This window comes from Odontesthes bonariensis, chromosome 21, assembly GCF_027942865.1.
Source record: "Odontesthes bonariensis isolate fOdoBon6 chromosome 21, fOdoBon6.hap1, whole genome shotgun sequence".
Lineage (NCBI taxonomy): Eukaryota > Metazoa > Chordata > Actinopteri > Atheriniformes > Atherinopsidae > Odontesthes > Odontesthes bonariensis.
In genome coordinates this window covers 29,905,499-29,930,426 of record NC_134526.1, presented here as the reverse complement: position 1 = coordinate 29,930,426, position 24,928 = coordinate 29,905,499, and the positions used below count along the sequence as shown (strand labels likewise).

Sequence of the window (24,928 nt, the reverse complement as noted above, 5' to 3'; positions counted from 1 at the left end):
CTCATTGCTAAAAAAGCTGGTTGTTCACAGAGTGCTGTATCCAAGCATATGCACAGAAAGTTGAGTGGAAGGAAAAAGTGTGGTAGGAAAAGGTGCACCAGCAACAGGGATAACCGCAGCCTTGAGAGGGTTGTCAAGCAAAATCCATTCAAAAATTTGGGGGAGGAGTGGACTGAGGCTGGAGTCAGCACATCAAGAGCCACTACGCACAGACGAATCCTGGACACGGGCTACAAATGTCGCATTCCTCACGTCGAGCCACTCCTGAACCAGAGCAGCAGCTTCTTACCTGGGCTGAGGAGAAAAAACCTTGACTGTTGCTCGGTGGTCCAAAGTCCTCTTCAGATGGAAGTAAATATTGTCATTTGGAAATCAAGGTCCCAGAGTCTGGAGGAAGAGTGGAGAGGCACAGAATCCGCGGTGCTTAAAGTCCAGTCTGAAGTTTCCAAAGTCAGTGATGATTTGGGTTGCCATATCATCTGCTGGTGTTCGTCCAACCAAGTACTGAGTGCATAGAAATGAACCATGACATTTCTGTTTAAAATATACTTTTTTTTTATTGATCTTATTTAATATTCTAATTTTCTGAGACTGAATTTTAGGTTTTCATTATCTGTAAGCCAAATAAAGGCTTGAAATATTTCACTCTGTGTAAAGAATCTTTATGAGTTTCACTTTCTGAAACGAGTAACAAAAAATATTCAACTTTTTCACGATATTCGAATTTTTTGAGCTGTACCTGTACAGAAATTTCTGCAGATTTTCTGACTTTTTCCATCTGATTAGAAATGCTGAAAATCCAATAAATTTATGTCGAGAAATCTGAACATTTTCTATACCTTGCTGATTTATTTCCTCATGTAGTAATGTAACTCCTCCCAATCTTCTGAAAGATTTAGCCTTTCTTTTTTTATGAAACGTTGAGATGCAGTTTATTAAAATTGGCTGTGAGAGGTTCCACTGGGTGTGTTTTTAAGGTATTACACAACTTTGCCAGTCTCTATGTTCAAGGTTTTACTTGAATCAAATTTAGGCTAGGCAAGGCAAGGCAAGGCAAGGCAAGGCAAGGCAAGGCAAGGCAAGGCAAGGCAAGGCAAGGCAAGGCAAGGCAAGGCAAGGCAAGGCAAGGCAAGGCAAGGCAATTTTATTTATAGAGCACAATTCATACACAGGGCAATTCAAAGTGCTTTACAGCTACATAAAATCACAAGAAGGCAATAAAACCATTAAAAAGGAAAAAAAAAGAAAAAAAGAAAGAAATTTAAAACCCCTTAAAATAATCGTTAATTAATTAAAAAGTGAAGAGTGCAGATAAAATACTTTCAGGTGTCATATGCACAGCTAAATAGAACTGTTTTCAGCCTGGATTTAAACATTGTCAGAGTTGAGGCCTGTCTCACATCTTCTGGAAGACTGTTCCAGATTTTAGGAGCATAAAACTGAAACGCAGCCTCAACTTGTTTAGTCCTGACTCTGGGCACCAGCAGGAGACCCCTCCCTGAGGTTCTCAGAGCCCCAGTTGGTTCATATGGCTCTAACATGTCAGAGATGTACTTTGGCGCTTGACCGTGAAGAGACTTGTACACAAGCAGAGCTGTTTTAAAGTCTATTCTCTGAGTGACAGGAAGCCAGTGCAGAGACCTGAGCACTGGACTAATATGGTTGTATTTCCTGGTTCTAGTCAGGACTCGAGCAGCAGCGTTCTGGATGTACTGCAGCTGTCTTATAGCCCGTTTAGAGAGCCCAGTGAGCAGGCCGTTACAGTAGTCTAACCTGCTGGAGACAAACGCATGGATCAGTCTCTCTAAGTCTGGTTTAGACACTATTCCTTTGATTCTGGCAATGTTTTTTAGATGGTAAAAAGCTGCTGATGTTACAGATTTAATGTGGCTGTTAAAGTTAAGGTCTGAGTCCAATATTACCCAGAGATTTCTAACTTGATAGTTAGGTTTTAGAGAGAGAGTCTCAAGGTGACTGATAACACTTTCTCTTTGTTTCTGTGGGCCACAGACAATGATTTCAGTTTTGTCCGAATTTAGCTGGAGGAAATTGTTTTGCATCCACACACTGATCTGTTTGATGCAGCGACACAGTGTATCTACAGGCCCGTGTTCTCCTGCCGTCAGTGACACGTAGATCTGAGTGTCATCTGCGTAGTTGTGGTAGGACACATTATAGCTGCGTATTAGCTGGCCTAGTGGAAGCATATACAGATTGAACAATACGGGTCCCAGGATTGACCCCTGGGGAACCCCACAGGTCATAGCCATTTGGTCTGAGACACAGTTACCAATTTCAACAAAATATTTCCTGTCCTCCAGATAGGACTTGAACCAGTTTAAAGCACGACCAGAGATTCCCACCCAGTCTTCTAACCTCTGTAATAAAATCGCATGGTCAACTGTGTCAAAGGCAGCACTCAGGTCCAGCAGAACTAAGACTGTGACTCTACTTGCATCTGTGTTCAGGCGGATGTCATTTGTCACCTTGATCAGAGCTGTCTCAGTGCTGTGGTGGGGCCTAAAGCCTGATTGGAAAGTATCAAAAGCATTGTTAGACAGGAGAAAGTCACTAAGCTGTTGGTATACAACTTTTTCTAGGACTTTGCCTAAGAATGGCAGGTTTGATATGGGCCGGTAGTTGTTCAGTACTGTGGCATCAAGATTGCTCTTCTTTAGAAGAGGCTTAATGACAGCAGTTTTTAAGGCCTTTGGAAATGTTCCAGTCTGGAGTGAGATGTTGACTAGATGAGCGAGTTGTGGTAACAAACTGCTCAGCACAGACTTTAGGAATCTAGTGGGCAACTCATCAAGGCAGCACGTTGATGAACTCAGACTGCAGATGGTCTCTTCGACTGTTTTGTCAGTAACAGGTGTGAAATGTGTCAGCTCTAGGTGTCTAGCTGGCTGCAGAGTAGTGATTTGTGTTGTGGAAATTATTGCATTTTTAATGCCTTGAACTTTGTCATTAAAGAATGTTGCAAACTCATTACACTGGACATTACATTGGATGTAGAAATGAGTTCTAAAGGCAGTGAAACTGGAGGGTTTGTTAATCTGTTTACTGTAGCAAACAGGACACGAGAGTTGTTACTGCAGTTTTTGATGATTTCAGAAAAATAACTCTCCCTTGTTCTACGCAAAGTCTGGTTGAACACACATAGCTTTTCTTTGTAAGTCTCATAATGAACCTGGAGCTTTGACTTGCGCCATTTCCGTTCGGCTCTCCGGCACTCCCTTTTCTGTGCCCTGACCGACTCTTCTTTCCTCCATGGCGCCCTTTGCCTACTTTTAACCATTCTAACCTTGACAGGAGCAATGGTATCCAAAACATTTAAGAGACTTGATGTGTAAGAGTTCAACAGATCATCAACCTCAGAACACGGGGTGTTCTCGAACCTAATCATTTCCATAAACTGTGTCCCTGTTCTGTCATTTATGAGTCTTCCCCGAACAACTGCAGACCCAGCTGGTGTTTTGGGTAAAGTAGATAGGTCGAAGAAAACACAGAAATGATCAGATAAAGCAACATCAACGACATTCACGTTTGAAATAACAACACCCCTTGAAATGAGCACATCTAGAGTGTGCCCTCTGTTGTGGGTGGGCTCAGTCACATGCTGAGTTAGACCAAACATTTCAATGACAGCAGTGAGCTCTTTAGCTTCCTTAATTTAGTAGGTCAAAGCAAGAATACAGAGCCAACCGAAGTCCTGAAAGATGATGTTGTTTCTTGTGGGCATAAGCTACTATTTTGTTGGAACAACTTGGTATCTTTGAAGTTTTCTATCGCTTAATATTTTCAAAATCTCTATGGGTAGTTTGGCTTTTTGTTCTTTTGGGGGCTGCTAACCTAAGTAAAACAGGTCAGAAGAGTCATAAACTTTTGAGTTGATAGCAGTGTTTTTGCATCACTTTTTTTATGTTTGTCTACCGCAAAAAAGTTCAACATCAAAGTTTTTACCACAAAAGATCAATCCATTTTCTATACCCACTTAATCCACCTCAAGATCACACGGGGAGCTGGAGCCTATCCCAGCTGTCATTGGATGAGGGGCAGGCTGGACAGGACAGATGGACCTGGACAGGTCGCCGGTCCATCAAAGAGACAAACAACCATCCAGGCTTACTGTCATAGGGTTCAATTTAGTCACCAATTAACCGAACATGCATGTTTTTGTGTGGTGGGAGAAAGATGGAGTACCCGAAAAGAACCCACACATACACAGGGAGAACATCCAAACTCCACACAGAAAGGCCCCAGCCGGGAACCAGGAACCCTCTCGCTGCGAGGCAACGGAAATAATCACCACACCACCACGCAACCCACCAGAAAACATTAATTCATCAATTATGTGAGACACCTTCGGCATATGAAGCTTGTGAAAATAAGCAGAGCACGCCCAGAGGTTAAAAGTAGTTTCATTGTGTGATGCAGGTCTTGATTCTGTCATTGAATCCATACTGCATGTTCCCAGCTGTAAAGGAAAATCATGGTGCCTGTTGTTTTTTTACATTTTATTTTATTGCCTACATGGGCTGTTCTTTAAAACATTTCATGAAATTGTAAAACTGAGATAAACTTATTTAGGCAAGACTGCTGAAGCAAAATGGAATGTTCACATGCTCAACTGCTGCACTGCTCCACAAAGAAGGGTGTCAACGTGAAGCCTCCTACAAAGGAGAGAGCCAAAGATTCAATAGTGGCACTGATCTGGTTCAGGCCAAAGACTGACGCCTAAAATATCTCATTTTAAGAAACGCCAAACCACATCCTTCTCAGGTTACCCTTCAATGATCAAACGTGTTTGCCGTTTTTGACCTTTGAAAATGGAGAAATAAATAACAGAAAAGGGAGCTCGAACTGCTTACCTCATCTGCAGAGTCACTCAAGCAGCCGTGAAGAGTCCCAGCTCGGTTTATTGTACAGCATTAGAGGTGCTGCAAGTAAAGTAAGGACTTTTCAGTGGCATTTTGTCCAGAATGTTTTTGCCCAGTGCTTCCATGGAGTCTTTAAAATAATATTGGAGAAGCCTGTAACTTAACCTGTCCTCCATAAATGTGGGTGGGCAACTTGAGCAACGTAAAATGGAAACGTATTAAATGGGGCGGCTGCGACTGGAAAGGTGGATGGTTCGAGTTGCCTAGTGATGCCTCCATGAGTGCGTGTGACAAAATAAAAACGCTGCGTAGCCAATTAGACGACTAGATCTCTAAAATGTTTATAGGAAAGTTGTTTAATGTTCTTACAGCTTCAGTAAAAGGAGAATCATAAATAAACAAGTACAGCTATGACGGAACAGCACCTCAGTTTTATTGAAGTTGCATTTTTGTCTATACAGAAATAGAAACAGAAAAAAAAAAGTTGTGTACAGTGTTGACCTGTTCATTTAAAACTAAACACCTTCTCAGAAATTAAACTTGGGTGTGATCATCAGGAGTTTGAGGGCTCTCTTAATGATTTAAACGGTTTTGCACATGCCATCATGGCCTTTTACTGTAATTAACAGTGTTAAAAAGTCTGAGCAACACATTAGAATATTCTTCGATGAGCAGACATCAGTCTTATATAAGGTGGGCCTGGCTGATGTGTTCCACAGTTGAAGTCCGTAGGCTCAAGATATAATGTGGACTTTTAGAGAATGAGTTACTGTGCAGGTTAATGTTCATGCAGCCTGAGGCTGCTTTATCTCGCTCTCTCTGAGCAAAGAAAAGGTGTCTCAGAGAAAGTGCTTCTGGTTAAAACCAAGCTGATTTATCAAAACATAACAGTCCATGACAATGATCTGTCACTAGAAGGGCCGGTGGCGGGCGATGGGGGGTGAGCCCACGCTACTTGGACTGCAGATGTTTGAATCGTAGGAGCTGGGTGTCATTCCCAGGATGCCCTCAGTCTTTGGCGTGTCCCCGCACAGGAAGTCATCCTCGTCCTCCTTGGAGCCCTAAAGAAAAAAAAAAGAAAAAAAAAAAAAAAAGAATCAACAACCACCGCCCGGCTTAAAATGATTACATGTCATTTTATTCTGTTTTGTGATCATTATTGAGGGCATTTTCTAATATTTTCTAAAATGATCAATTACAAGATAATCACAAATAGCAATGATAAGTTGGAAACCATAACTCTTTTCTTTTTTAAAAATCTGATATGCATCTCTACATTTTTGGCACCTCAACAATCAATAAAGGCCTCAAAGAAGACCTTTGAAGCTTCCCCTATCTCACCCGTTGGTCTGTTCTGGTGGGAAGCAGTTCTACGTCTGCTAGTTCATCCCAGACCTGGTACAGTGGCTCGATCAGGTGACCAGACCTGTAAACACACACACACACACACACACACACACACACACACACACACACGGTAAAGTTTTGTCCTATCCAGACAGGAAACTAAATTAATGTCTGCTTCCACTCACTGTTTCATGAACATTGGAAGTCAGTTTGCTGTTACAATGTTGGAATTTCTATTTTCTACAATACTTTGAAAAATCTTGATATTCCAAACCATTTTGATAGCATGTGGAAAAATGACCACAACACATTCATTCCTCATGCTTTCAACCCAATAAAAACTTAGTTTCAATTGACGGTGAAGTCACATCCTTCAGGTGCTCCTGTCCAGATGCACTTATGTCTAGGGCTGGGCAACGATTTTGAATCTAATTAATCACATGATTTCCCTGATTAATCGCATTTGTACGCAAAATCCAAAAATGAATTCAAAAGTAGTGTATAGCTTGTAGCATTTAGTTTTATATTAAATGTGCTGCCATATGAATGAAAGTGCCATAACATTTGTTGTGCAAACACACTTTTAACATCAGCATCTTTCTGTAGTTTTTATGTAGAAGCCTCGCTCCACTGTCTGTTTCCTTGAATGACTTGCTGCTATCAGTTGTGTGTTTTGCCTTTAAGTGATATTTTAGACTGGAACTACTACGCTGAGAAGACTATTCAACTTGGCAGTGTTTACAGATGACTGGTTGTGTCGACTCCGCCGTCTGGAAGAACTTTAAAATGAAAATGGCCGAGTAAAAGTTCCGTACCCTTCTCCATGTTTGGTGGATCCGCCGATTACTTTCTTTTCCAGTTCAGCAGCAGACAGCAACAGACTTTTACAATAATAAAACCTGCGTTAATGCGCGATAAAATATTTATCGGCGTTAAATAATAAACAAGTTAACGCGATAACAACGAGTTAACTTGCCCAGCCCTAGTTATGTCATATTTAAGTATCAACTGTGACTGCTGTTGGTTAGACAAAGGACAGACCATACATGTTGGATATTTGAGCAACAAACATGTGATCACAGAGAACCAGTTGTCACGTACTTCTTGAGGAGGTAAGGGTCAAAGGGGAAGAAGCTGTCCAGTGGGTTGGTGTTGGTGGTCACCCCGTCTCCTCCTCCTGAGCTGCGGACCACCGGTAGCACATTCCGGTTATTCCTCTCTATGATGCTGTAGCAGAACACCACTTGATACTTTCTGCAACAAAACCACCAGCAGGAGTGAAAAACACTGTTGACACGGAGCTCTGGTTTATGTCAACTGATGACTAGATGTCTCATAAAAGAAACTTACGCCAGCTCCGTTTAAAGGAAATAAATGTTCATGAAACCCTTTGCTACATCAGAATTATTCTAATAATGCCAGAGATATGTCAATTATTGGAAACATGAATAGATTGAATAACACTGATTAATGCTTTCATTGCATTCAGCTGACACCAGTTGTTAGGTTAGACACTGGTTAGACATTCAAATCAAATTATTGAAATCCAAAGTTTAACATGTAAGATGCCCAGTGTCGGTCTGGATGAGCTGAGCCACTGACGGAGCAGAACAGGATGTGTGTACCTGGTGATGGCGGCAAACATGCTGGTGACTGAGGACAGGCACACTTTGAGAGGGTTCAGCTGACACATCACAATCCGCTCCAAATTCAGACTCTGCATGTACTCCAGGCCTGATGCAAACACAAAGAGACACACTCTGGACTCAGTTTTCCATTTTGAAAAGCAGACTAGAAACACTGTAGAGGCTGGTGGCTGACCTTTCTTCATGTTGGCCTCCAGCATGGCTCTGTGTCTGAACACGAGCGTGTAGAAGACGGCCTGGCAGGCCGCATAGAAGGGGCCATGCAGGCTGATGTCACAGCACACTTGTTTGCCATCTTTGTCCTGGCTGTCAATGTAGCAATGAATCCAAGAGATAAGCAAGTCCAGACATGCCCGCACAGTACTGGAGGACATGGAGGACAGAGTAGACTCTGGATTACCACAACAGCTCAGAGACACACTTTAGCTTCAGCTGCCTCTCGTGTTTTCATTAAGCAGAAACTACACATCTACTCACAGCACGGGAATGAACTTAGCTCGGGCAAGAAAGCTTCCCAGATATCCAGCGGCGGCCTGGCGGAGGATGGCAGGCTGAGAGGGGTTCTGTAGAATCTTCCACAAGTGATCCAGGTAGGCCTCTGCCAGGGCCTGAGGTATACAATACAGCTTATTCACTACATATCTCACATTTGTGCTTAAGTTCATTTAAATTCATCATATTTAGACATACCTAAGAAAAACAAAAGAATGTCTGCTGAGTATCGATCATTAGTTATTTCTTTAATTTAGTGAGTGACGTCACATGCAGTGGAGCTGGGCAGATAGCTGTGAAAGGCAAATGATGCTCACATTACATAATAAAGGCATTGTGTGAAACACTGACCAGTTTGAAGCTGCAGAGGTAAAAAACTGTGTACTGGACATGAGAGGAAGCATGTGTAGGCAGAATGAGCTTGTCGAACACACTCAACAAATCTTTGTACAGCTCCTTCGTCCTTTCCACATGAAATGAGCCTGCAAGAGAGGACATAACACTAAAGACCCGATAACAGGATGACACACTTTACAGCGGAAAAAATGTTCAATTTACAAGGATGAAAACAGGTTCAAATCGCTCAGCTGCTGATGTTGACACGTTTCCTTCAGACCAGCTGATATTTTCAAAGTGAGCTAAGCAAAGGATGCAAGTGACGGAAGATTGTCATCCGCAGAAAATGTTTGCAGTTTGAGTTACTGCAGAGACACACTTCAATTTCTTGATGAAAGGTTAAGGACTATTAAGAGCTGCTGATCATCTACCGTTGACATAGCAGACGTCCCTGATGTAAGCCATGAGCACAGCCATGAGAGTGTCCAGTCTCTCAGCCACTGGATGGACCATCACATCGGCCCTGGTGGGCCGATCAGCTGACACGTCCTCATCCTGAACACACACATACAGGGAACTGAGAATGTCTTCATTTGAATTAATAAAGATGGAAAGCAGGGGGAGTGTCACTGACACTGATCTAACTATGAAAGCTTCAATTTTTTATACTTTCATCAAGTGCAGAGTGCTACTATTTCTGTGTGAATAACATTTATCTAAGCATCTACAACAAACTTTTCTTTAATTTGTTTCAAAAACCCACACAACTTATAATAATAATAACAATAATAATACATTTTATTTTTTTAAAATAGCGCCTTTCTTAACACTCAAGGACACTTTACAACAGATTAAAAACACAAAAAATAAAATAAGTTAAAAAGAGCAATGAGGCTAGAGGGAGAATGCAGCTTTAAACTGGTGAGAGTCAATAGCCCCTTTCACACTGAGGAAGAACCCGCGTTTAATTCGCGAATTTAGCGTGTCCGCCATTCCTTTCACACTGACGATCCGGGCTGGGGTGTCAACTCGATTCGCCATTCGACCCACGTCGGACCCTAGTCTTTTTGCTGAGCCGAATTTGATGTGAAAGCAATTGACGCGGGATGGACGTGGGCGTGGCGTGACGTGAGGAGTTTAAAAGAGGTTTTAAAGGAGGTCCGCGAGCTCCTCAGCCTCCGAGCAGAGGACGTTATTTACCGCCACATGTCGGGGACGGTGAAAGATGGACCTCTGCTGGAAGGGCTGGCGAGAAAGACGACAGAGCGTGGTTTCTCACGCAGCAAGACGCAGGAGACCAACAAACTAAAGGCCATGAGAAAGAAGTTCCACGCATGGGTTGTGCCTACGTCATTGTACACGCCCATCATTTTATGTGTTTCGTGTGACGCTCTGCCACTAGGCAACGCCCCCGGAACTCGGCTTCAGGCGACACGGGTCACCTAATACGCCAAGCTTTCACATTGCTCAACGCGGGATGAAGTGGCAATTTGGACCCACGATGGTAGCGGATCTCAGTGTGAAAACAACTAATGCTGCGGATGTCTGGTGGGAAGTGAGTTCCAGAGTTGGGGAGCAGAGCGACTGAAAGCGCCGCTCCCCATGGTGCTTAGACGGGCAGAGGGCACAGAAAGGTGGAGGGAGGAGGAAGACCTGAGGGAGCGACAATGGAGACAATGAACTCTTCCCAAAACTTTTGTTTTCCGAAACTGCTCATGCCACATTCTGCTTGGCCTGTTGGATCATGTGAGTTGCTTCAGCATTCCCACAAGTTCTGTAGGACTCCCTTTTTCAGCCCAAAGCTAAATCACCTGAAGTGTTCACTATTGGGTTCAAAGGTGGCTACCGTAACAAACACCAACCACCTTACTGCGGCAGCTCTGTGCAGCTGCCGGTGAAGTGAAGGCCCGGGACACGGCCCATGCAGACTCCTGTAGAATGTGGGAGAAGCTCTGACGGAGATGGAAATTGAAGATCTGACTGGGGTCTCTGCCAGACTTTCTCGTCACACCCTCACTTGACACTTGGGTTCAGTATTCTGCCCCGCTACTTTATCCATAGCCACCATGTGGTGATCAATTGACAGCTCAGCTCCTCTCTTCACCCGAGTGTACCAGGCACATGGTCTTAGTTCTCATGACACGATTACAAAATCGACCATGAATCTGCCACCTAGGGTGTCCTGGTGCTAGGTGCACATATGGACATTCCAATGCATGAACATGGTTTTTGTTGTGCACAAACTATGACTAGCAAAGTCCAACAGTAATACACCACTTGGGTTCAGATCGGGCACGCTATTCCTCCCAATCTCACCCCTCCAGTGGGACAATGGAATCCCTAGGCTGCGCAACTTCCCACAACCCACAAGAGACTCCAAGACAGCTGGGTACTCTGCACTGTTAGGCACATAAGCGGCAGTCAGACCCCTAACCAAAAGGCACAGGGATGCTACCCACTTGTCCACCAGGGAAAACTAAAAACGCTAGAGTGCACAGACAGGGGACAACAAATAAGCCCATGTTCACCTACAGTCTTTAACCCAGTGCAACTTGAGAGTGGGATAAAGTCCAGATTCTCTTCAGGACTCAAAGACCCCTCCCACCCCCATTACGGACTGTTTTCCATGCTGCCCTCTGGTAAGAGATTCAGCAGCATCAAAAGCAGAACAGCCAGATTCCACAACAGCTTCATCCCCCACATCACAAGACTGCTAAACTCCCAATAACCCCCCCTCCTCCTCTGGTATATATGACACGAGTCACCTTACATGGACACTGTGAACTCTATTGCACTCCTCAGACTGTGTATTTATTTTATTTCTGTAAATAAGTCAGATTTTTTATTCGGTTTCTATTTCTTTTGATATTTTTTTCTACTTTATATTTCTACTGTTTTACGGTCTTCTGTTTTCTTGGAGTCTTGCAACGAAGTCTCGTTCAAATGTACATTGCAAATGTGCTTCTGAATGACAATATAGTCTGTCTAAGTCTAAGGACCTTGGTTTCAGAGCCTCTGCTATGCATTGAGGTGAGCCTGACTATATCTCGCCGATATCTTGTGAAACTTTCCAACAGAGAATGTTCCAGCTGTTACCATGTCAAAGAGTCCCTCCTCAGGCTGCTCCTCCGCCCTCTGGTTCTGCGCTGCGGTCTCCTCGACCTCCTCGATGTCTGTCCGGGATACACTCACCTGAAATACACCACTCACAGTTAAACATATGAAGACTTGCATGTCACACCAGCTATTTGTTGGAGACATCATGTGTCATATGTGATCCCGTGCAACTACAAGATGTGAACAAGTGTTTTGATCAAACGAAAATAAAAAATGTGAATATGAAGACTTTCATGTATAAAATCTGGAATCGGACATATCTTTCTGCAACAAATATCTCAATAGTGTGTGTGGATATTCAATAATACATTTTGCCAACAACCCTCAAAGAGAACATATCCACCACCTGGAGAGTTTACTGGTTAAATAATCTGGAGCAGTTGGGTTTTAGTAGTACTATATGGAGCCATACAACGTACATCAAGTTTGAGCAACTTTCCAACGATCACCTCCAGCACATCTCGACGGATGGATGGTACGTACACCGTCACTCTCAGGAGATTGTGGACGTAACACTCCTGTAAACCACAGCAAATCACAATCATCAAAATATCAATGTTCATAAAAGCCCAGATCCCAGAGATCCATGGATTTTTCTCAATCGCATGGTAATACAAGGTGTTAATAGGGCCTCAGTTGTCTCTTACCAGAGTTCTGGAGGATTTTTGTACAAAAGGGAAGTTGTCTTGCAGGATGGGCATGAGAAAGCGACTTGTGCTAAAAACAAAAAGGACAATAGATAAATCAAATCAAATCAAATCAAATGTATTTGTATTGCACATTTCATGTACTAACAATTCAAAGTGCTTTACATAAAATAAAAGCATTGCAGCAGGGAGTGGAAGAAGCATTAAAAATACATAAAAGAATATAAAGAGAAACAAATAAAATAATTTAAATGAATTTAAAAACAAGCAACAGTCTAGATAAGTTAAAAGATATTTCATGCATAGAGACATGAGAAAATAAATGTTTTTAACCTGGATTTAAAAATGTCTACATTTGGTGACAGTTTAATCTCCACTGGCAGTTTGTTCCACTTGTTTGCAGCATAACAGCTAAATGCTGCTTCTCCATGTTTAGTCTGAACTCTGGACTGGACCAGCTGACCTGAGTCCTTGGATCTAAGAGCTCTGCTGGGTTTATATTCTCTGAACATATCACAGATGTATTTTGGGCCTAAACCGTTCTGGGATTTGTAAACCATCAGCAGGCTTTTAAAATCTATTCTGTGACTGACTGGAAGCCAGTGTAAAGATTTTAAATCTGCTGTGATGTGTTCAGATCTCTTAGTCCGGGTTAAAACTCTAGCAGCAGCGTTCTGGATAAGCTGCAGATGTTTAATGCTCTTTTTGGGAAGTCCAGTTAAAAGACCATTACAGTAATGGAGTCTACTGGAGATGAATGCATGGATGAGTTTCTCCTGGTCTTTTTGGGAGAGGAAACCTTTAATTCTGTTGATGTTTCTGAGATGGTAAAAAGCTGCCTTGGTGACAGCTTTGATGTGGCTGCTGAAAGTCAGATCTGATTCTATCAACACTCCGAGGTTACGAACTTGGTCAGTGATTGTAAGGGCCCGAGTCTCAAGATATTTACCAACGCTGACCCTCTTCTCTTTGCTCCCAAACAGAATGATCTCAGTTTTGTCTTCATTTAATTGTAGAAAATTCTCTCTCATCCAGGTGTTTACTTCCTCCAGACACTGACACAGTACGTCTGCTGGGCTGCAGTCGTCCGGTGACAGGGACACATAAAGTTGTGTATCGTCTGCATAACTGTGATAATTGATGTTAAAGTTCTGCAATATCTGACCCAAAAGGAGCATATACAAGTTAAACAGAAGAGGTCCAAGAATTGACCCCTGGGGGACTCCACAAGTCATGGCCACTCGCTCAGATTCATAGCTGCCAATTGTAACAAAATAACTCCGGCCTTCTAAGTCGGACCTGAACCAGTTAAGGACCGCTCCAGAAAGTCCAACCCAGTTTTCCAGCCTGTGCAACAGGATTCTGTGATCTACAGTATCAAACGCAGCGCTGAGGTCCAACAGAACCAGGACTGAGACATTACCAGAATGCATAGCACAAGAACTGTATTCATAAAGAAAGACAGAAATAACGAAAACCTACAGCGTGAATGACGTGCTCGTGATAAGTGATGGAGATCATGTCTGTACTGAGTGACGTCGTTACAGAAACTAAATTACAAGAAAACATAAACAGTTAAAGTAAGTATAACAAAATGTATTTTATTATTTGCTTTCAGATCTGTGGAATGTCGTGTCAATCGACATAAAAATAATTCTAATAATACTTGAATTAAAAAAACAAAACACACACTAAATCCTGAGAAACGAGATGCTTAAAACACATTCGCCCATGTGTTTTGATTGAAGGGTGAGAGCGATGTGCTCTGAGAGCGAACCGTAAGTAGAGTAAGAAAATGACTTTATAAATGGGTCACGGATTAATGAATCGTATTGAAGCGTTAATGAGACACATTCACTGGTCTCCGTCAGCTTGTTCGGCTGACTGCAGACAGCTAAGATGACCAGCTAAGATGAGCGATTTCTCTCACTTCAGGAACCTATTTGGGTTCAATCGGCTCCGTCAGCTGCACAGAAAGAAAGCAGCAGCAGCACCTACGAGCTTCTTGAATTTGTGCAGTTTTGTCCTTGTGGTGCATCAAGAAGCTGTTTTCTGTGTGAGAAAACATTCAACACATTTTTGTCTATAACATTCTCTGTGACTGGTTATTGTAAATGCGAATATAGTCAAAAGCACAGGAAAGACATTGTCTATGTGGATGGCCGAAGTGTCATGTGATACTGTGCTGATAAAATTAATAAATAAATGTCCGGGCGAGGTTTCTTCCTGTTAAAAGGGAGTTTTTTTCTTTCCAAAAGAAAGAAAAGATGGGAGATTGAATTGAAGAGAAGTTTCTGTTGCTTTCCTTTCTCTTTCCTTACTCTTTTTTTAGCACTGTATGAATTCAACCAATTTGGAATCTAATTTGATTTGACTGGATTATGCTTGTAATCCAATGAATTTGACTCCAACTGGCTTGAATTGAACTGTATCCACAAAGTGCAGATGATGTTTGTTGTGATTAAATGAAATAAAACTGGATTGAATTGAATAAAACCAGGATTTTGCCCGACCAAAACCCCTTAATTTGCTCAGAGAATCTTAATTGAGAATGCAGTTGTATCAGTGTACAGTATATATAAGCATATGGAAAGACGTAAACAGATGCAAGGAGCCAAAACATTTTGCGGCTTTGACAGTCAATATCTAGCAAGACTACTTGCTCACTACTTACCCTGACACACAAGGTAAAAAATATTCAAGGCTCGGTTAATTGAGTGGAGACACCCACCTCTAATCTCATGAGGTTCTAACAATGCAGGCTTAATTGTATTTAAAGCACTGGAGAAATCCAAGAACACAATCCTCACAGTGGTGCCTGCTTTGTCCACATGAGACTGGGCTTGTTGAAGCACAAAGACGGTGGCATCTTCAACCCTAACCTCGAGACAATAACCAAACTACAGTCTTGAAAGGTACCATGAAGCAGCCAAAAAGCAGTCTCTCTAGAATTTTCATGATGTGGGATATTAGGGCAACTGGTCTATAGTCACTGAGGGCTGATGGGAAAAAGGCAGGATGTCTATTACTGCACTAGAACTTTCTTCTGGTTCAGGCTAAGGTCAAAAAGGTGCTGTTGAATCTCACAAAGCTGTTATGTGAAGGCCCCTGGGACCCGGTGTGAAATTATCAGGACCTGCAGTCTTACTCTGGTGCAGGCTATCCAACTGCCTCCGATTATACTGTATTATCCACACAAAGGTTAATGTAATCTATAACTCACAAAGCCATGGCACTGATGTCATTTTCATGACTCACAGGGTGCACTCCAGTCTGCACCCTCAAAGCATCCGTTGTGGTTGGACTTTTCTAATGGATGACAGGTAGGCGAGTTGTATGCATCTCTCACATTACAGAATAACTCCAACTTTTTATTTTCTTTGGTGGAGCAGCTGACAAACTGAGAGACATGGTGGAAATATCCAGAGATCACCATGAGTGCATTGAATCGTTGCGTTGGTAAACTAATAATGACTGAGCTGATGATGTCACAAGGTGTCAGCTGTGATGCTGGGTAAGATGTACACCACTAACAGAAGAACACAAATAAACTCAAGTGACATTTCCAGGATTACAATATTTCCCCCTTTGCTTTTGCGACTCCTTCTGATGTCTGAAAGGCAGAAAGGTCCAGTATGTGCTCCTAAAGCAATGTCTGAAACACATAATACTGCCTTCTCGATATTCCTGCTGTTTACTTAAGAGCGCTCCGAGCTCATCCATTTGATTTGCTAGTGATCTTACATTCCTCTTGAGGTTCGAGGGAAGAATTAGGCTACGTGCCCACGACAACGCTCTGAAGCATAAACGCAGATGTCCGTTTTTTTCCTCCACAATTTATCTGCGTTCTCACGAGCGTCTTGGGGTGGATATCTGTCTACCCATGGGAACAGGGAAAACGTATAAAACTCGCAGTTTGCCGATGTAGTATGCACGCCCCGGAAGTAGGTGGCAGTAGCAACAATACCTTTGGTATTGTTATACGAGTTATATATATATTAATAAATATGAGAAATGCCTGTTTTGTGGCTACTTCCTCCGCGTCAGTTGGAAGAAAATGGCGAAGCGCGGCGGCAACAACAGTACGCCTTCAAACTTTGTTTGGACAGATGATGAGGTCCAGTTGCTCCTGAACACGACACTGAACTACAAAGCCAGGAAGGCAGTGGATAATGTGGATTGGGAGAGTGTCCAAAATAAATATAGTGAGATATGTGAGTCGTTAATGGAGAACTACCCACTTAACGTGTGGAAAAAACGCACTTCTGCGTTTTGAACTGTTCCTACGGCGACGAGAGGTTGGATCGTTTTCAAGATCTCCACTCTGGAGGGCGTTTGCGTTTTCTCCGTTTTGAACTCCTAAAAACGCCGTCGCCGTGTGCAAGATAGGCACATCTGTCGAAATGTTCTGCGTTTATCTGTCGTTACCGTTGTCGTGGGCACGTAGCCTCAGTTTAGACTTTCTCCACCTCTTTCTGAGTCTTGATCTTGTCTGATTACAGCACCTCTCCTTCAACTTGCTGTTGACTTGTGGGTCTATTCCAGGCAGTAGGTGACTCTTGGAAGCTAAATGCCTTGAGAACAAAATAACATAAAAATTATCAATGTGAATCAAAATGATTATATTATTGAGTCTTTTTAGGTCCCTGGTTCTGATGCTGCTGCCCCAACAGATGATGCAAGAGGAAATGACGCTCTCAACAACAGACTTGTAAAAGATCTGCAACATCTTGTTGCAAACCTTGAAGGACCTTAGCTACCTCAAGAAGTACAGTCTGCTCTGTCCTTTCTTGTAGATGGCTTCACTGTTGTGTCTCCAGTCCAGTCTGTTGTCCACATGAACACCAAGGTATTTATATTCCTCAACCACCTCCACTTCTTCTCCCATGATGGAAACAGAGTTTGATCTGACCCTGTTTCTCCTGAAATCTACAATCATCTCCTTTGTTTTGTTAACATTCAAGATGAGATGATTGTTCCCACACCATGCCACAAAGCGGTCCACCAGCTCTCTGTACTCAGCTTCTTGTCCATCTCTGATACACCCGACAACTGCAGAGTCATCTGAATATTTCTGTAGATGACAGGAGTCTGACTTGTACTGGAAGTCTGAAGTGTACAGAGTGAAAAGGAATGGTGAGAGTACAGTCCCCTGTGGTGCTCCTGTGCTGCTGATCACCTGGTTAGACACACAATTCTTCAGTCTGACAAACTGTGGTCTGTTTGTCAGGTAGTCATTAATCCAGGTGATTGTTGAGGCCTCCACCTGAGTCTTCTGGAGTTTCAGACGAAGCAGATCAGGCTGAATTGTGTTAAATGCACTGGAGAAATCAAAGAACATGATCCTCACAGTGCTGTCTGCTTTGTCCAGATGACAGTGGGTTTGTTGAAGCAGGTGTATGATAGCGTCTTCAACTCCAACTCCATGGCGATAAGCAAACTACAGGGGGTCCTGATATGAGCTGGTTTGCTTACACAGGTGGGTCAACAGGAGTCTCTCCAGGACCTTCATGATGTGGGATGTCAGGGCAACAGGTCTGTAGTCATTGATGTCTGAAGGGTGAGTTTTCTTTGGTACCGGAACCAGACAGGATGTCTTCCACAACAGTGGTACCTTCTCTTGGGTCAAGCTGAGGTTGAAAAGGTGTTGCAGAATCCCACAGAGCTGCTCTGCACAGGCCTTCAGGACTCGGGGGCTGACACCATCTGGACCTGCAGCCTTGTTCCAGTTCAGTCTCTCCAACTGCCTCTTCACCTGACTTCTAGAAACAGAAAAGTGGGAGGGGGAGGCAAAGGGGACAGCAGCATCTCCTGATTGGGTTGAAGACAAACTAGTGGAAGCAGAAGAATCCATGACTGAGGTGGAGGTGGAGATGTTACAGGAAAGCTGTGGATCAGAGGAGGGTGGGATGTCTCTTTGGCTGGGAACAGGAGGGGAGGATGGTGAGCTTGTTCCTGAACTGAACCTGTTGAAGAATGTGTTCAGCTCATTTGCTGTCCAGACTTCCATCCATCCGATCCTCCCTCTGCTTGAGGCCTGTGATCTTCTTCATTCCTGACCACACATCTCTGATATTGTTCCTCTGCAGTTTACTCTCAAGCTTCTTTCTATACACCTCCTTGCTCTCTCTGATCTTGACTTTGAGCTGCTTCTGTATACTCCTCAGTAACTCCCTGTCTTGCTCCCTAAAGGCTCTTTTTTTCTTGTTCAATAGTTCCTTTAGCTCACTGGTGATCCAGGGTTTGTTATTAGGGAAGCATCTCACTGTTCTGGTGGGGATCGTGTTGTCCACACAGAAGTTTATATAGTCAGTCACACACTCAGTCATGGCATTGATGTCCTCTCCATGTGGCTTACAAAGAGAAATCCAATCAGTTGCATCAAAACAACCCTGTAAGGCTTCTTCAGCTTCCTGTGACCACTTTCTAACAGTTCTTTTTGTGACAGGTAGTCTCTGGACAAGGGGTTTATATGCTGAACAGAGAAAAACAAGGTTGTGATCTGATTTACCCAGGGGAGGTCTTGATTTGGAAATGTATGAATCCTTGACATTTGTGTAAAACAAATCCAATGTCTTGTTTTCTCTGGTAGAGCAGCTGACAAACTGTTGAAAAGTTGGCAGTGTAGCAGAGAGTGAGGCATGATTAAAATCACCAGATATTGCCACAAAAGAATTGGGGTGTTGTGTCTGTATCTTAGCAACAACGGAACTGATGACATCACATGCGGTGTCGGCAACAGCTGAGGGTGGAATGTAAACAGCCACCAAAACAACACTGGTGAACTCTCTTGGCAAATAATATGGACGAAAACTTACTGCCAATAGTTCAATGTCAGGACTGCAGAGACGACTCTTCACAGTAACATGTCCTGGGTGACACCATCTGTTGTTGACAAGCACTGCCAATCCACCCCCTTTCCTTTTCCTGCTACTCTTTAAATCTCGATCTGCTCGTACAGTCAGGAAGCCCGGCAGAGAGACGCTGGAGTCGGGGATATGATCCTGCAGCCATGTCTCAGTAAAACACATAATGCTACATTCCCGATATTCTTGCTGAGTCCTTGTCAAGGCTAGAAGTTCATCCAACTTGTTAGCTAACGATCTTACATTGCCCATGATGACGGATGGCAGAGATGGTTTGAACTTCTTCTTTCTTTCTCTCCTCTTTGCTCCTGCTCTGCATCCACGACGCCTCCTTTTCAATTCCAGTGGGATTTCTGGCTTCAGTTGTCGAATTATTTCTGCTTTTCCAATGTTAATCAGCTGCTCCCTGTTGTAAACCACCCTGTTGCTATGGTTATGCATCATAACAAAAGAGCAAAATATACAAAAGTATTGGGAAAAATCAATCCAGCTGCACAGCATCCAAGGCAGGAAGGAACAGTTGTCCAAAAAATGCAATTTCTTCCAAGAAAAAACAGGAATGAAATTTAGAAAAAATAATAAATCTCAATGTGAGGTACAGAGCTACTCCAACGTGCTGCCACCCTCAGCAGCGCATTCTAGAACGGGCAGGCCGGTCCATAGCATCAATGCCTTCATCATGCAGGAACTGCTGACACACTTCAGCCACATGAAGTCTGGCATTGTCATGCATCAGAAGGAACCCAGGGCCCACTGCACCAGCATATGGGCTCACAATGGGTCTGAGGATCTCATCCCGGTACCTAATGGCAGTCAGGGTATCTCTGGCTGGCACATGGAGGGCTGTGCGGCCTTCCAAAGAAATGCCTCCCCACACCATTACTGACCCACCGCCAAACCGGTCATGCTGGAGGATGCTGCAGGCAGCAGAACGTTCTCCATGGTGTCTCCAGACTCTGTCATATCTGTCACATGTGCTCAGTGTGAACCTGCTCTCATCCATGAAGAGCACAGGGCGCCAATGGCCAATCTTGGTGCTCTCTGGCAAATGCCAATTGCCCTGCACGGTGTTGGACTGTAAGCACAAGCTCCACTTGTGGACGTCGGGCCCTCACACCACCCTTAATGGAGTCTGTTTCTGACAGCTTGAGCAGAAACATGCATATTAGTGGCCTGCTGGAGGTCATTCTGCAGGGCTCTGGCAGGGCTCCTCCTGTTCCTCCTTGCACAAAGGAGGAGGTAGCGGTCCTACTGATGGGTTGTTGCCCTCCTACTGCCCCCTCCATGTCTCCTGGTATCTCCTCCATGCTCTGATCACTGTGCCGAGAGAGACAGCAAACCTTCTGCCACAGCTCAGGTGGATGTGCCATCCTGGATGAGCTGCACTACCTGAGCACCTTCTGTGGGATGTAGACACCGCCTCATGCTACCTCTGGGGGTGAGAGCACTGACAAAATGCAAAAGTGACCAAAACATCAGCCAGAAAGGATGAGAACAGAGAAATGGTCAGTGGTCACCATCTACAAAACCACTCCTTTATAGGGGTTGTCTTGCTAATTTCCTCTCATTTCCACCTGTTGTCTGTTCCATTTGCACAACAGCAGGTGAAACTGAATCACAATCAGTGTTGCTTCCTAACTGGACAGGTTGATTTCACAGAAGTGGGATTGACTTGGAGTTACATTGTGTTGTTTAGGTGTTCCCTTTTTTGAGCAGAGTATTTTCACTTATTAATACATTTGAAGCTAACGTTCACAGCCTCGTCAGCTGTCACAGTGCTCCTCGTCTATTCTGCCACTCACTGAAGATGTTCCTATAGTCAGCTGCCACATTTATTTGGTCAATATGGGTACCGCTACCTGTATGATTCACGATCGCTACAGTAATTGCATTGTTGACCCTGTGTTTTCATGCATATGACAAATAAACTTGAAACTAATGCACAGATGCCAAGCCTCCCTCTCTGTGCTATGAGCAGCGAATGGCAGAGAGTCCATCTTATGCAGAAAGCAACAGAGTTTTGTGCAATACATTGCTACATTTTTTTGTGGGTGCTTAGAAGAAAGAACAAAAAATTATATAAAACAAAAAATAAAATGCAACATGTAGCTAACATTGTGTGGGACACAAAACTCTAGGTGATTCTATGCAGTAAATTGTGACTGGTAATGGACCCGGGCAGGTCTTACTCAGGGGCAGCCCTACCAGCTTTGGAGGTAAACAATCAAGACAATAGGAAAGAAATAGTGGAAAACAGTGAGTGACTTACGAAGGAACATATCTGCTGATGATCTGCAGCGCTTGGTGACACTGATCAAAGTTTCTGGGGAGATCTTAAATCGGAGGAAAAACACTTAGTTCATTTGTCTGTTTTTAAGCAGAGAACAAATGAGAATCATGAAAGCTATTCTTAAATGCTGCTGAACAGCAACAATGATATTTGACCCAAACATTTTAAGGGACAATAGAATTACATAGAAAAAAAAAAAGCTTACTCTCGTCTTCATCGTCTGAATCAGAGAAATCCACTCCTCCTTCACAGATGGTTACTCTCTCTAAAAATGGGCAATGATAAAATTTAAAAAAAAACATTACTCACTACAACACAGCTGCGACCAGCTTAAATTCAAATTTCATTCAGAGAATCTGACTACTGAACCCAAATCAAGGGCAACATACTGGGAGTAAAGTGGGAAACCACCATCTTGAGGCAGGAACACAAGTAGACCGTCTGTGCCGACACGAGGTTACCGAGGAAGGCCATGTACTCCTCCACCACAGCGTGGCTCCGGCCAACCCATGGGAGCCTCTGGAATGCAAACACACAAACAGTAAAGACTTTCAGCATGTCCGTACAATCTGATTATTACTCTGCCTATGACGTGTCACCCAAACACATCTCATAGGGGTTTGACCTCCACTGCAGCAACTTTTGCTCTATGAATAACAAAAGTAAGAGCATCTCAACCTAATATAAATAAATAATGAATAAAGTATTCTCACCAGTATTATATAAATGAGCTGTTCGTGGTCTTTCGTCAGCTGGGTCACACAACTCCGAAACTCCTGAAGCCAGTTAATGATCTGAGCATCCTGTGAGTGGAGAGACAGAGAGAGAGCAGTGAAAAACAAAGTATTCACTTCATGACACGTGTGAGCTCATACGCACTGATGCTCTGCTGTACCTTTATCTCAGGATCAGCGAGCTGATGTCTCAGCAGTTCATAATCACTGGAATCTCCCTTCAAACGATAAGAGAAACAGCTTATCAGATTACATAGTTTTATAAGCACAACTACAGTTTTGCATGGACAGATCCGGACTCAAGCTTTTTTTTTTTCTTGAAAGTGAAAGAAACACCAGGAGCAGGGACAGCCATGGGCAATTCAATACCACACACAATACGTGAACTCCCGACTCTGACCTCTTTTACCAAACATCTTAAAGCTCGGCTATTGGAGGAACAGCCCTGTTGCCACAATCCTGCCTAAACATGTATATGTGTTTTATGATCCACTAAACTATTCATTGTTCTCGCTTTTATTTTTTATTTTCTGTCCTATTGTGTTTTCTCTCTCTGTAATTATTCCCTCTTTTCACACTGGCCATGAAGGCTAACTATTCTAATTGTTGTTACTGTTGTTTTTATTGATTTTACTATCCTATGTTGTTGACATCAATCTGCCGAAGGGACTAAAGATGGAAATTAGCCATTGGCTATAATCTTGCATATTTACATGTATATGTTCATTAATATGTATTGTCCCTGCTTTAAATAAATAAACTCAAACTCAAACATTTGCAGTAATGGTTCTATACACGACAAAGATGGATCAAATGTATGCGTGTTGCCAACTAATCTGTACAGAGCCCGGTCAATTGCGCACCTTCCGGTACAGCTACACAAACACCACGGAGCCACTCACCCGTTTGTGTTTCTGTAAAGTCTCCGCCACGCTGCCTCCGAACCTCACAGTCTTCATGGGAGGAGTGTTCATAAAGTCCCGGCCGTCTATCTCCATCATTCACTGCGCTCGTGACAAAAACAGTGGCTTATTATTCCTTTTTCTGTTGAGCTACCTTAGCTGTCCTTAAGCTCAAAGTTCGAGCTATGGAGGAGAATCCATGTCGGTTGTATCGATGCACTGTAAAGGTAAAATAACCCAGAGGAATGTGAACCGACTTGGAAAAACGTTTCACATTTTAGGAAAATAAACTTCAGATTGCACAGGCAACAGATGGGCGCGTGGGACAACTCTATTTCCCAGAGGAAGGGAACCGTGTTTAAGGAAGTGTTTGCGTGCGACACGAGTGTCACAATCAAAGTCTTCCCACAAGAGCAACTCTTATGGTTCCGGTTCCTTCCTTTGGAAATGCACTTTTGTCTAAAAGCTTCCAGATCCTTTCAAAAAGCTGTATTTCTGCAAAATACAATCTCATAATTCTTAAGTTACTACTAATTTAGTTTAAATTCCAACAAATACAAAACTAAGCATTACACGTTTCTATAAACCGAATAAAAGAAAAAGCAAATGTTGTAGTGGACAGATCTTGGGAAATTGCACAGACAATTACAAAACTCGAACAGCTGCAAATCAGAAGTAGGGCTTCTCAGACATGTATTACACGTTGTGAGTTTTTCTTAAAATGATGCTGTGCAGGACAAGATTGACAGCTGATTTAAAAAAACATTAGATTGTAACCATAGATTTGAACTTATTTCCGCTGATTTCACAGACCACATATGCACCTACCAGAGAACAGTTATCTAAAATATGATGGTGCTAAAATATCAAATATTTTATACTTTATATTTGTTATTGTTTTCCAACATGCCGCGGTTGCTTGATATCACCACTGGGAGGCGCCAAAGTGACATTTTCAAACCACAGCTACAAAAGCTGTCAAATTGCAGCAATTGAGGCATTGTGTGAGTCCAATAAAATTATTTGATTTGACGCATTTAAAAAAGCTAGGGGATGCCTGAAAGAGATTCTATATCAGTCTTGATTAATTGCAAGATAATTGTGCGTTTTGTCAACTTGCCTGGGATTTCCTACCTCTTTGTCACATCTATGACAAACTGGCCCTGTACAATAAGAGGTCAGTAGATGTTTAGGTCTGACTAAGAGCAGGGCAGTACTCGCCTGGGCGAAAGTCGACTGTTGACTCCGTCAAACAGTCTGGAAAAACCCAAGAGGAATCTGTTTCCATGGAGGGTGGGACCTTACTCAGCAACTTAAATTCATTGGAGTTCCCTTAACCAATCAGTAATGTTTAGAAAGGACTTAGGTCATGCGCCGAGGTTCATGCTTACTCTCGCGAGGCTCTAGCCCGCGAATCACGCTTCCCACATCCGCTTTCATTATACCGGTACCATTTGATAAATCAAACTTTTCCCAAAGCCAGTTGGAAGGAGAGCTACGACATCATTGCCACTAACAAAATTGACGAGGCATTCCTCTTGCTCTTGTTTTAATTGTGTAATGCTCTCCAGAGTTGAGACAACTTCATGGATAGCTTCTAGCATTCTTCCGTCGCCATGTTTATTTCCGCTGCGGTTGAACTACAATTATATGGACTACAATGGACTCCGC

General features: G+C 43.0%; 1 protein-coding gene across 1 annotated transcript; it reads right to left on the bottom strand.

Annotated features, from left to right (window-relative positions):
* Nucleotides 1–5,291: 5,291 nt before the first annotated feature.
* rrn3 (RRN3 homolog, RNA polymerase I transcription factor) lies at nucleotides 5,292–23,643 on the bottom strand. Its single transcript, XM_075454269.1, has 17 exons — nucleotides 23,258–23,643; nucleotides 22,517–22,573; nucleotides 22,335–22,424; nucleotides 22,011–22,140; nucleotides 21,827–21,886; nucleotides 21,601–21,664; nucleotides 12,466–12,535; nucleotides 12,238–12,336; nucleotides 11,798–11,893; nucleotides 9,133–9,256; nucleotides 8,717–8,847; nucleotides 8,351–8,481; nucleotides 8,049–8,236; nucleotides 7,853–7,961; nucleotides 7,329–7,481; nucleotides 6,222–6,306; nucleotides 5,292–5,941 (listed from the first exon to the last, which is right to left on the bottom strand). The coding sequence occupies exons 1-17, from the start codon at nucleotides 23,354–23,356 to the stop codon at nucleotides 5,792–5,794; spliced, it is 1,836 nt and encodes a 611-aa protein (XP_075310384.1). The 5' UTR covers nucleotides 23,357–23,643; the 3' UTR covers nucleotides 5,292–5,791.
* Nucleotides 23,644–24,928: the final 1,285 nt, after the last annotated feature.

Bases quoted from the DNA above. Each gene is read 5' to 3' on its own strand.
- rrn3 (XM_075454269.1), bottom strand. From the start codon at position 23,356: ATGATGGAGATAGACGGCCGGGACTTTATGAACACTCCTCCCATGAAG. The intron at 21,665-21,826 runs GTAAGCTTTTTT...CTCCGATTTAAG, and splicing joins TTCAGACGATGAAGACGAGA to ATCTCCCCAGAAACTTTGAT. The intron at 6,307-7,328 runs GTACGTGACAAC...GTGTGTTTACAG, and splicing joins GACCCTTACCTCCTCAAGAA to GTCTGGTCACCTGATCGAGC.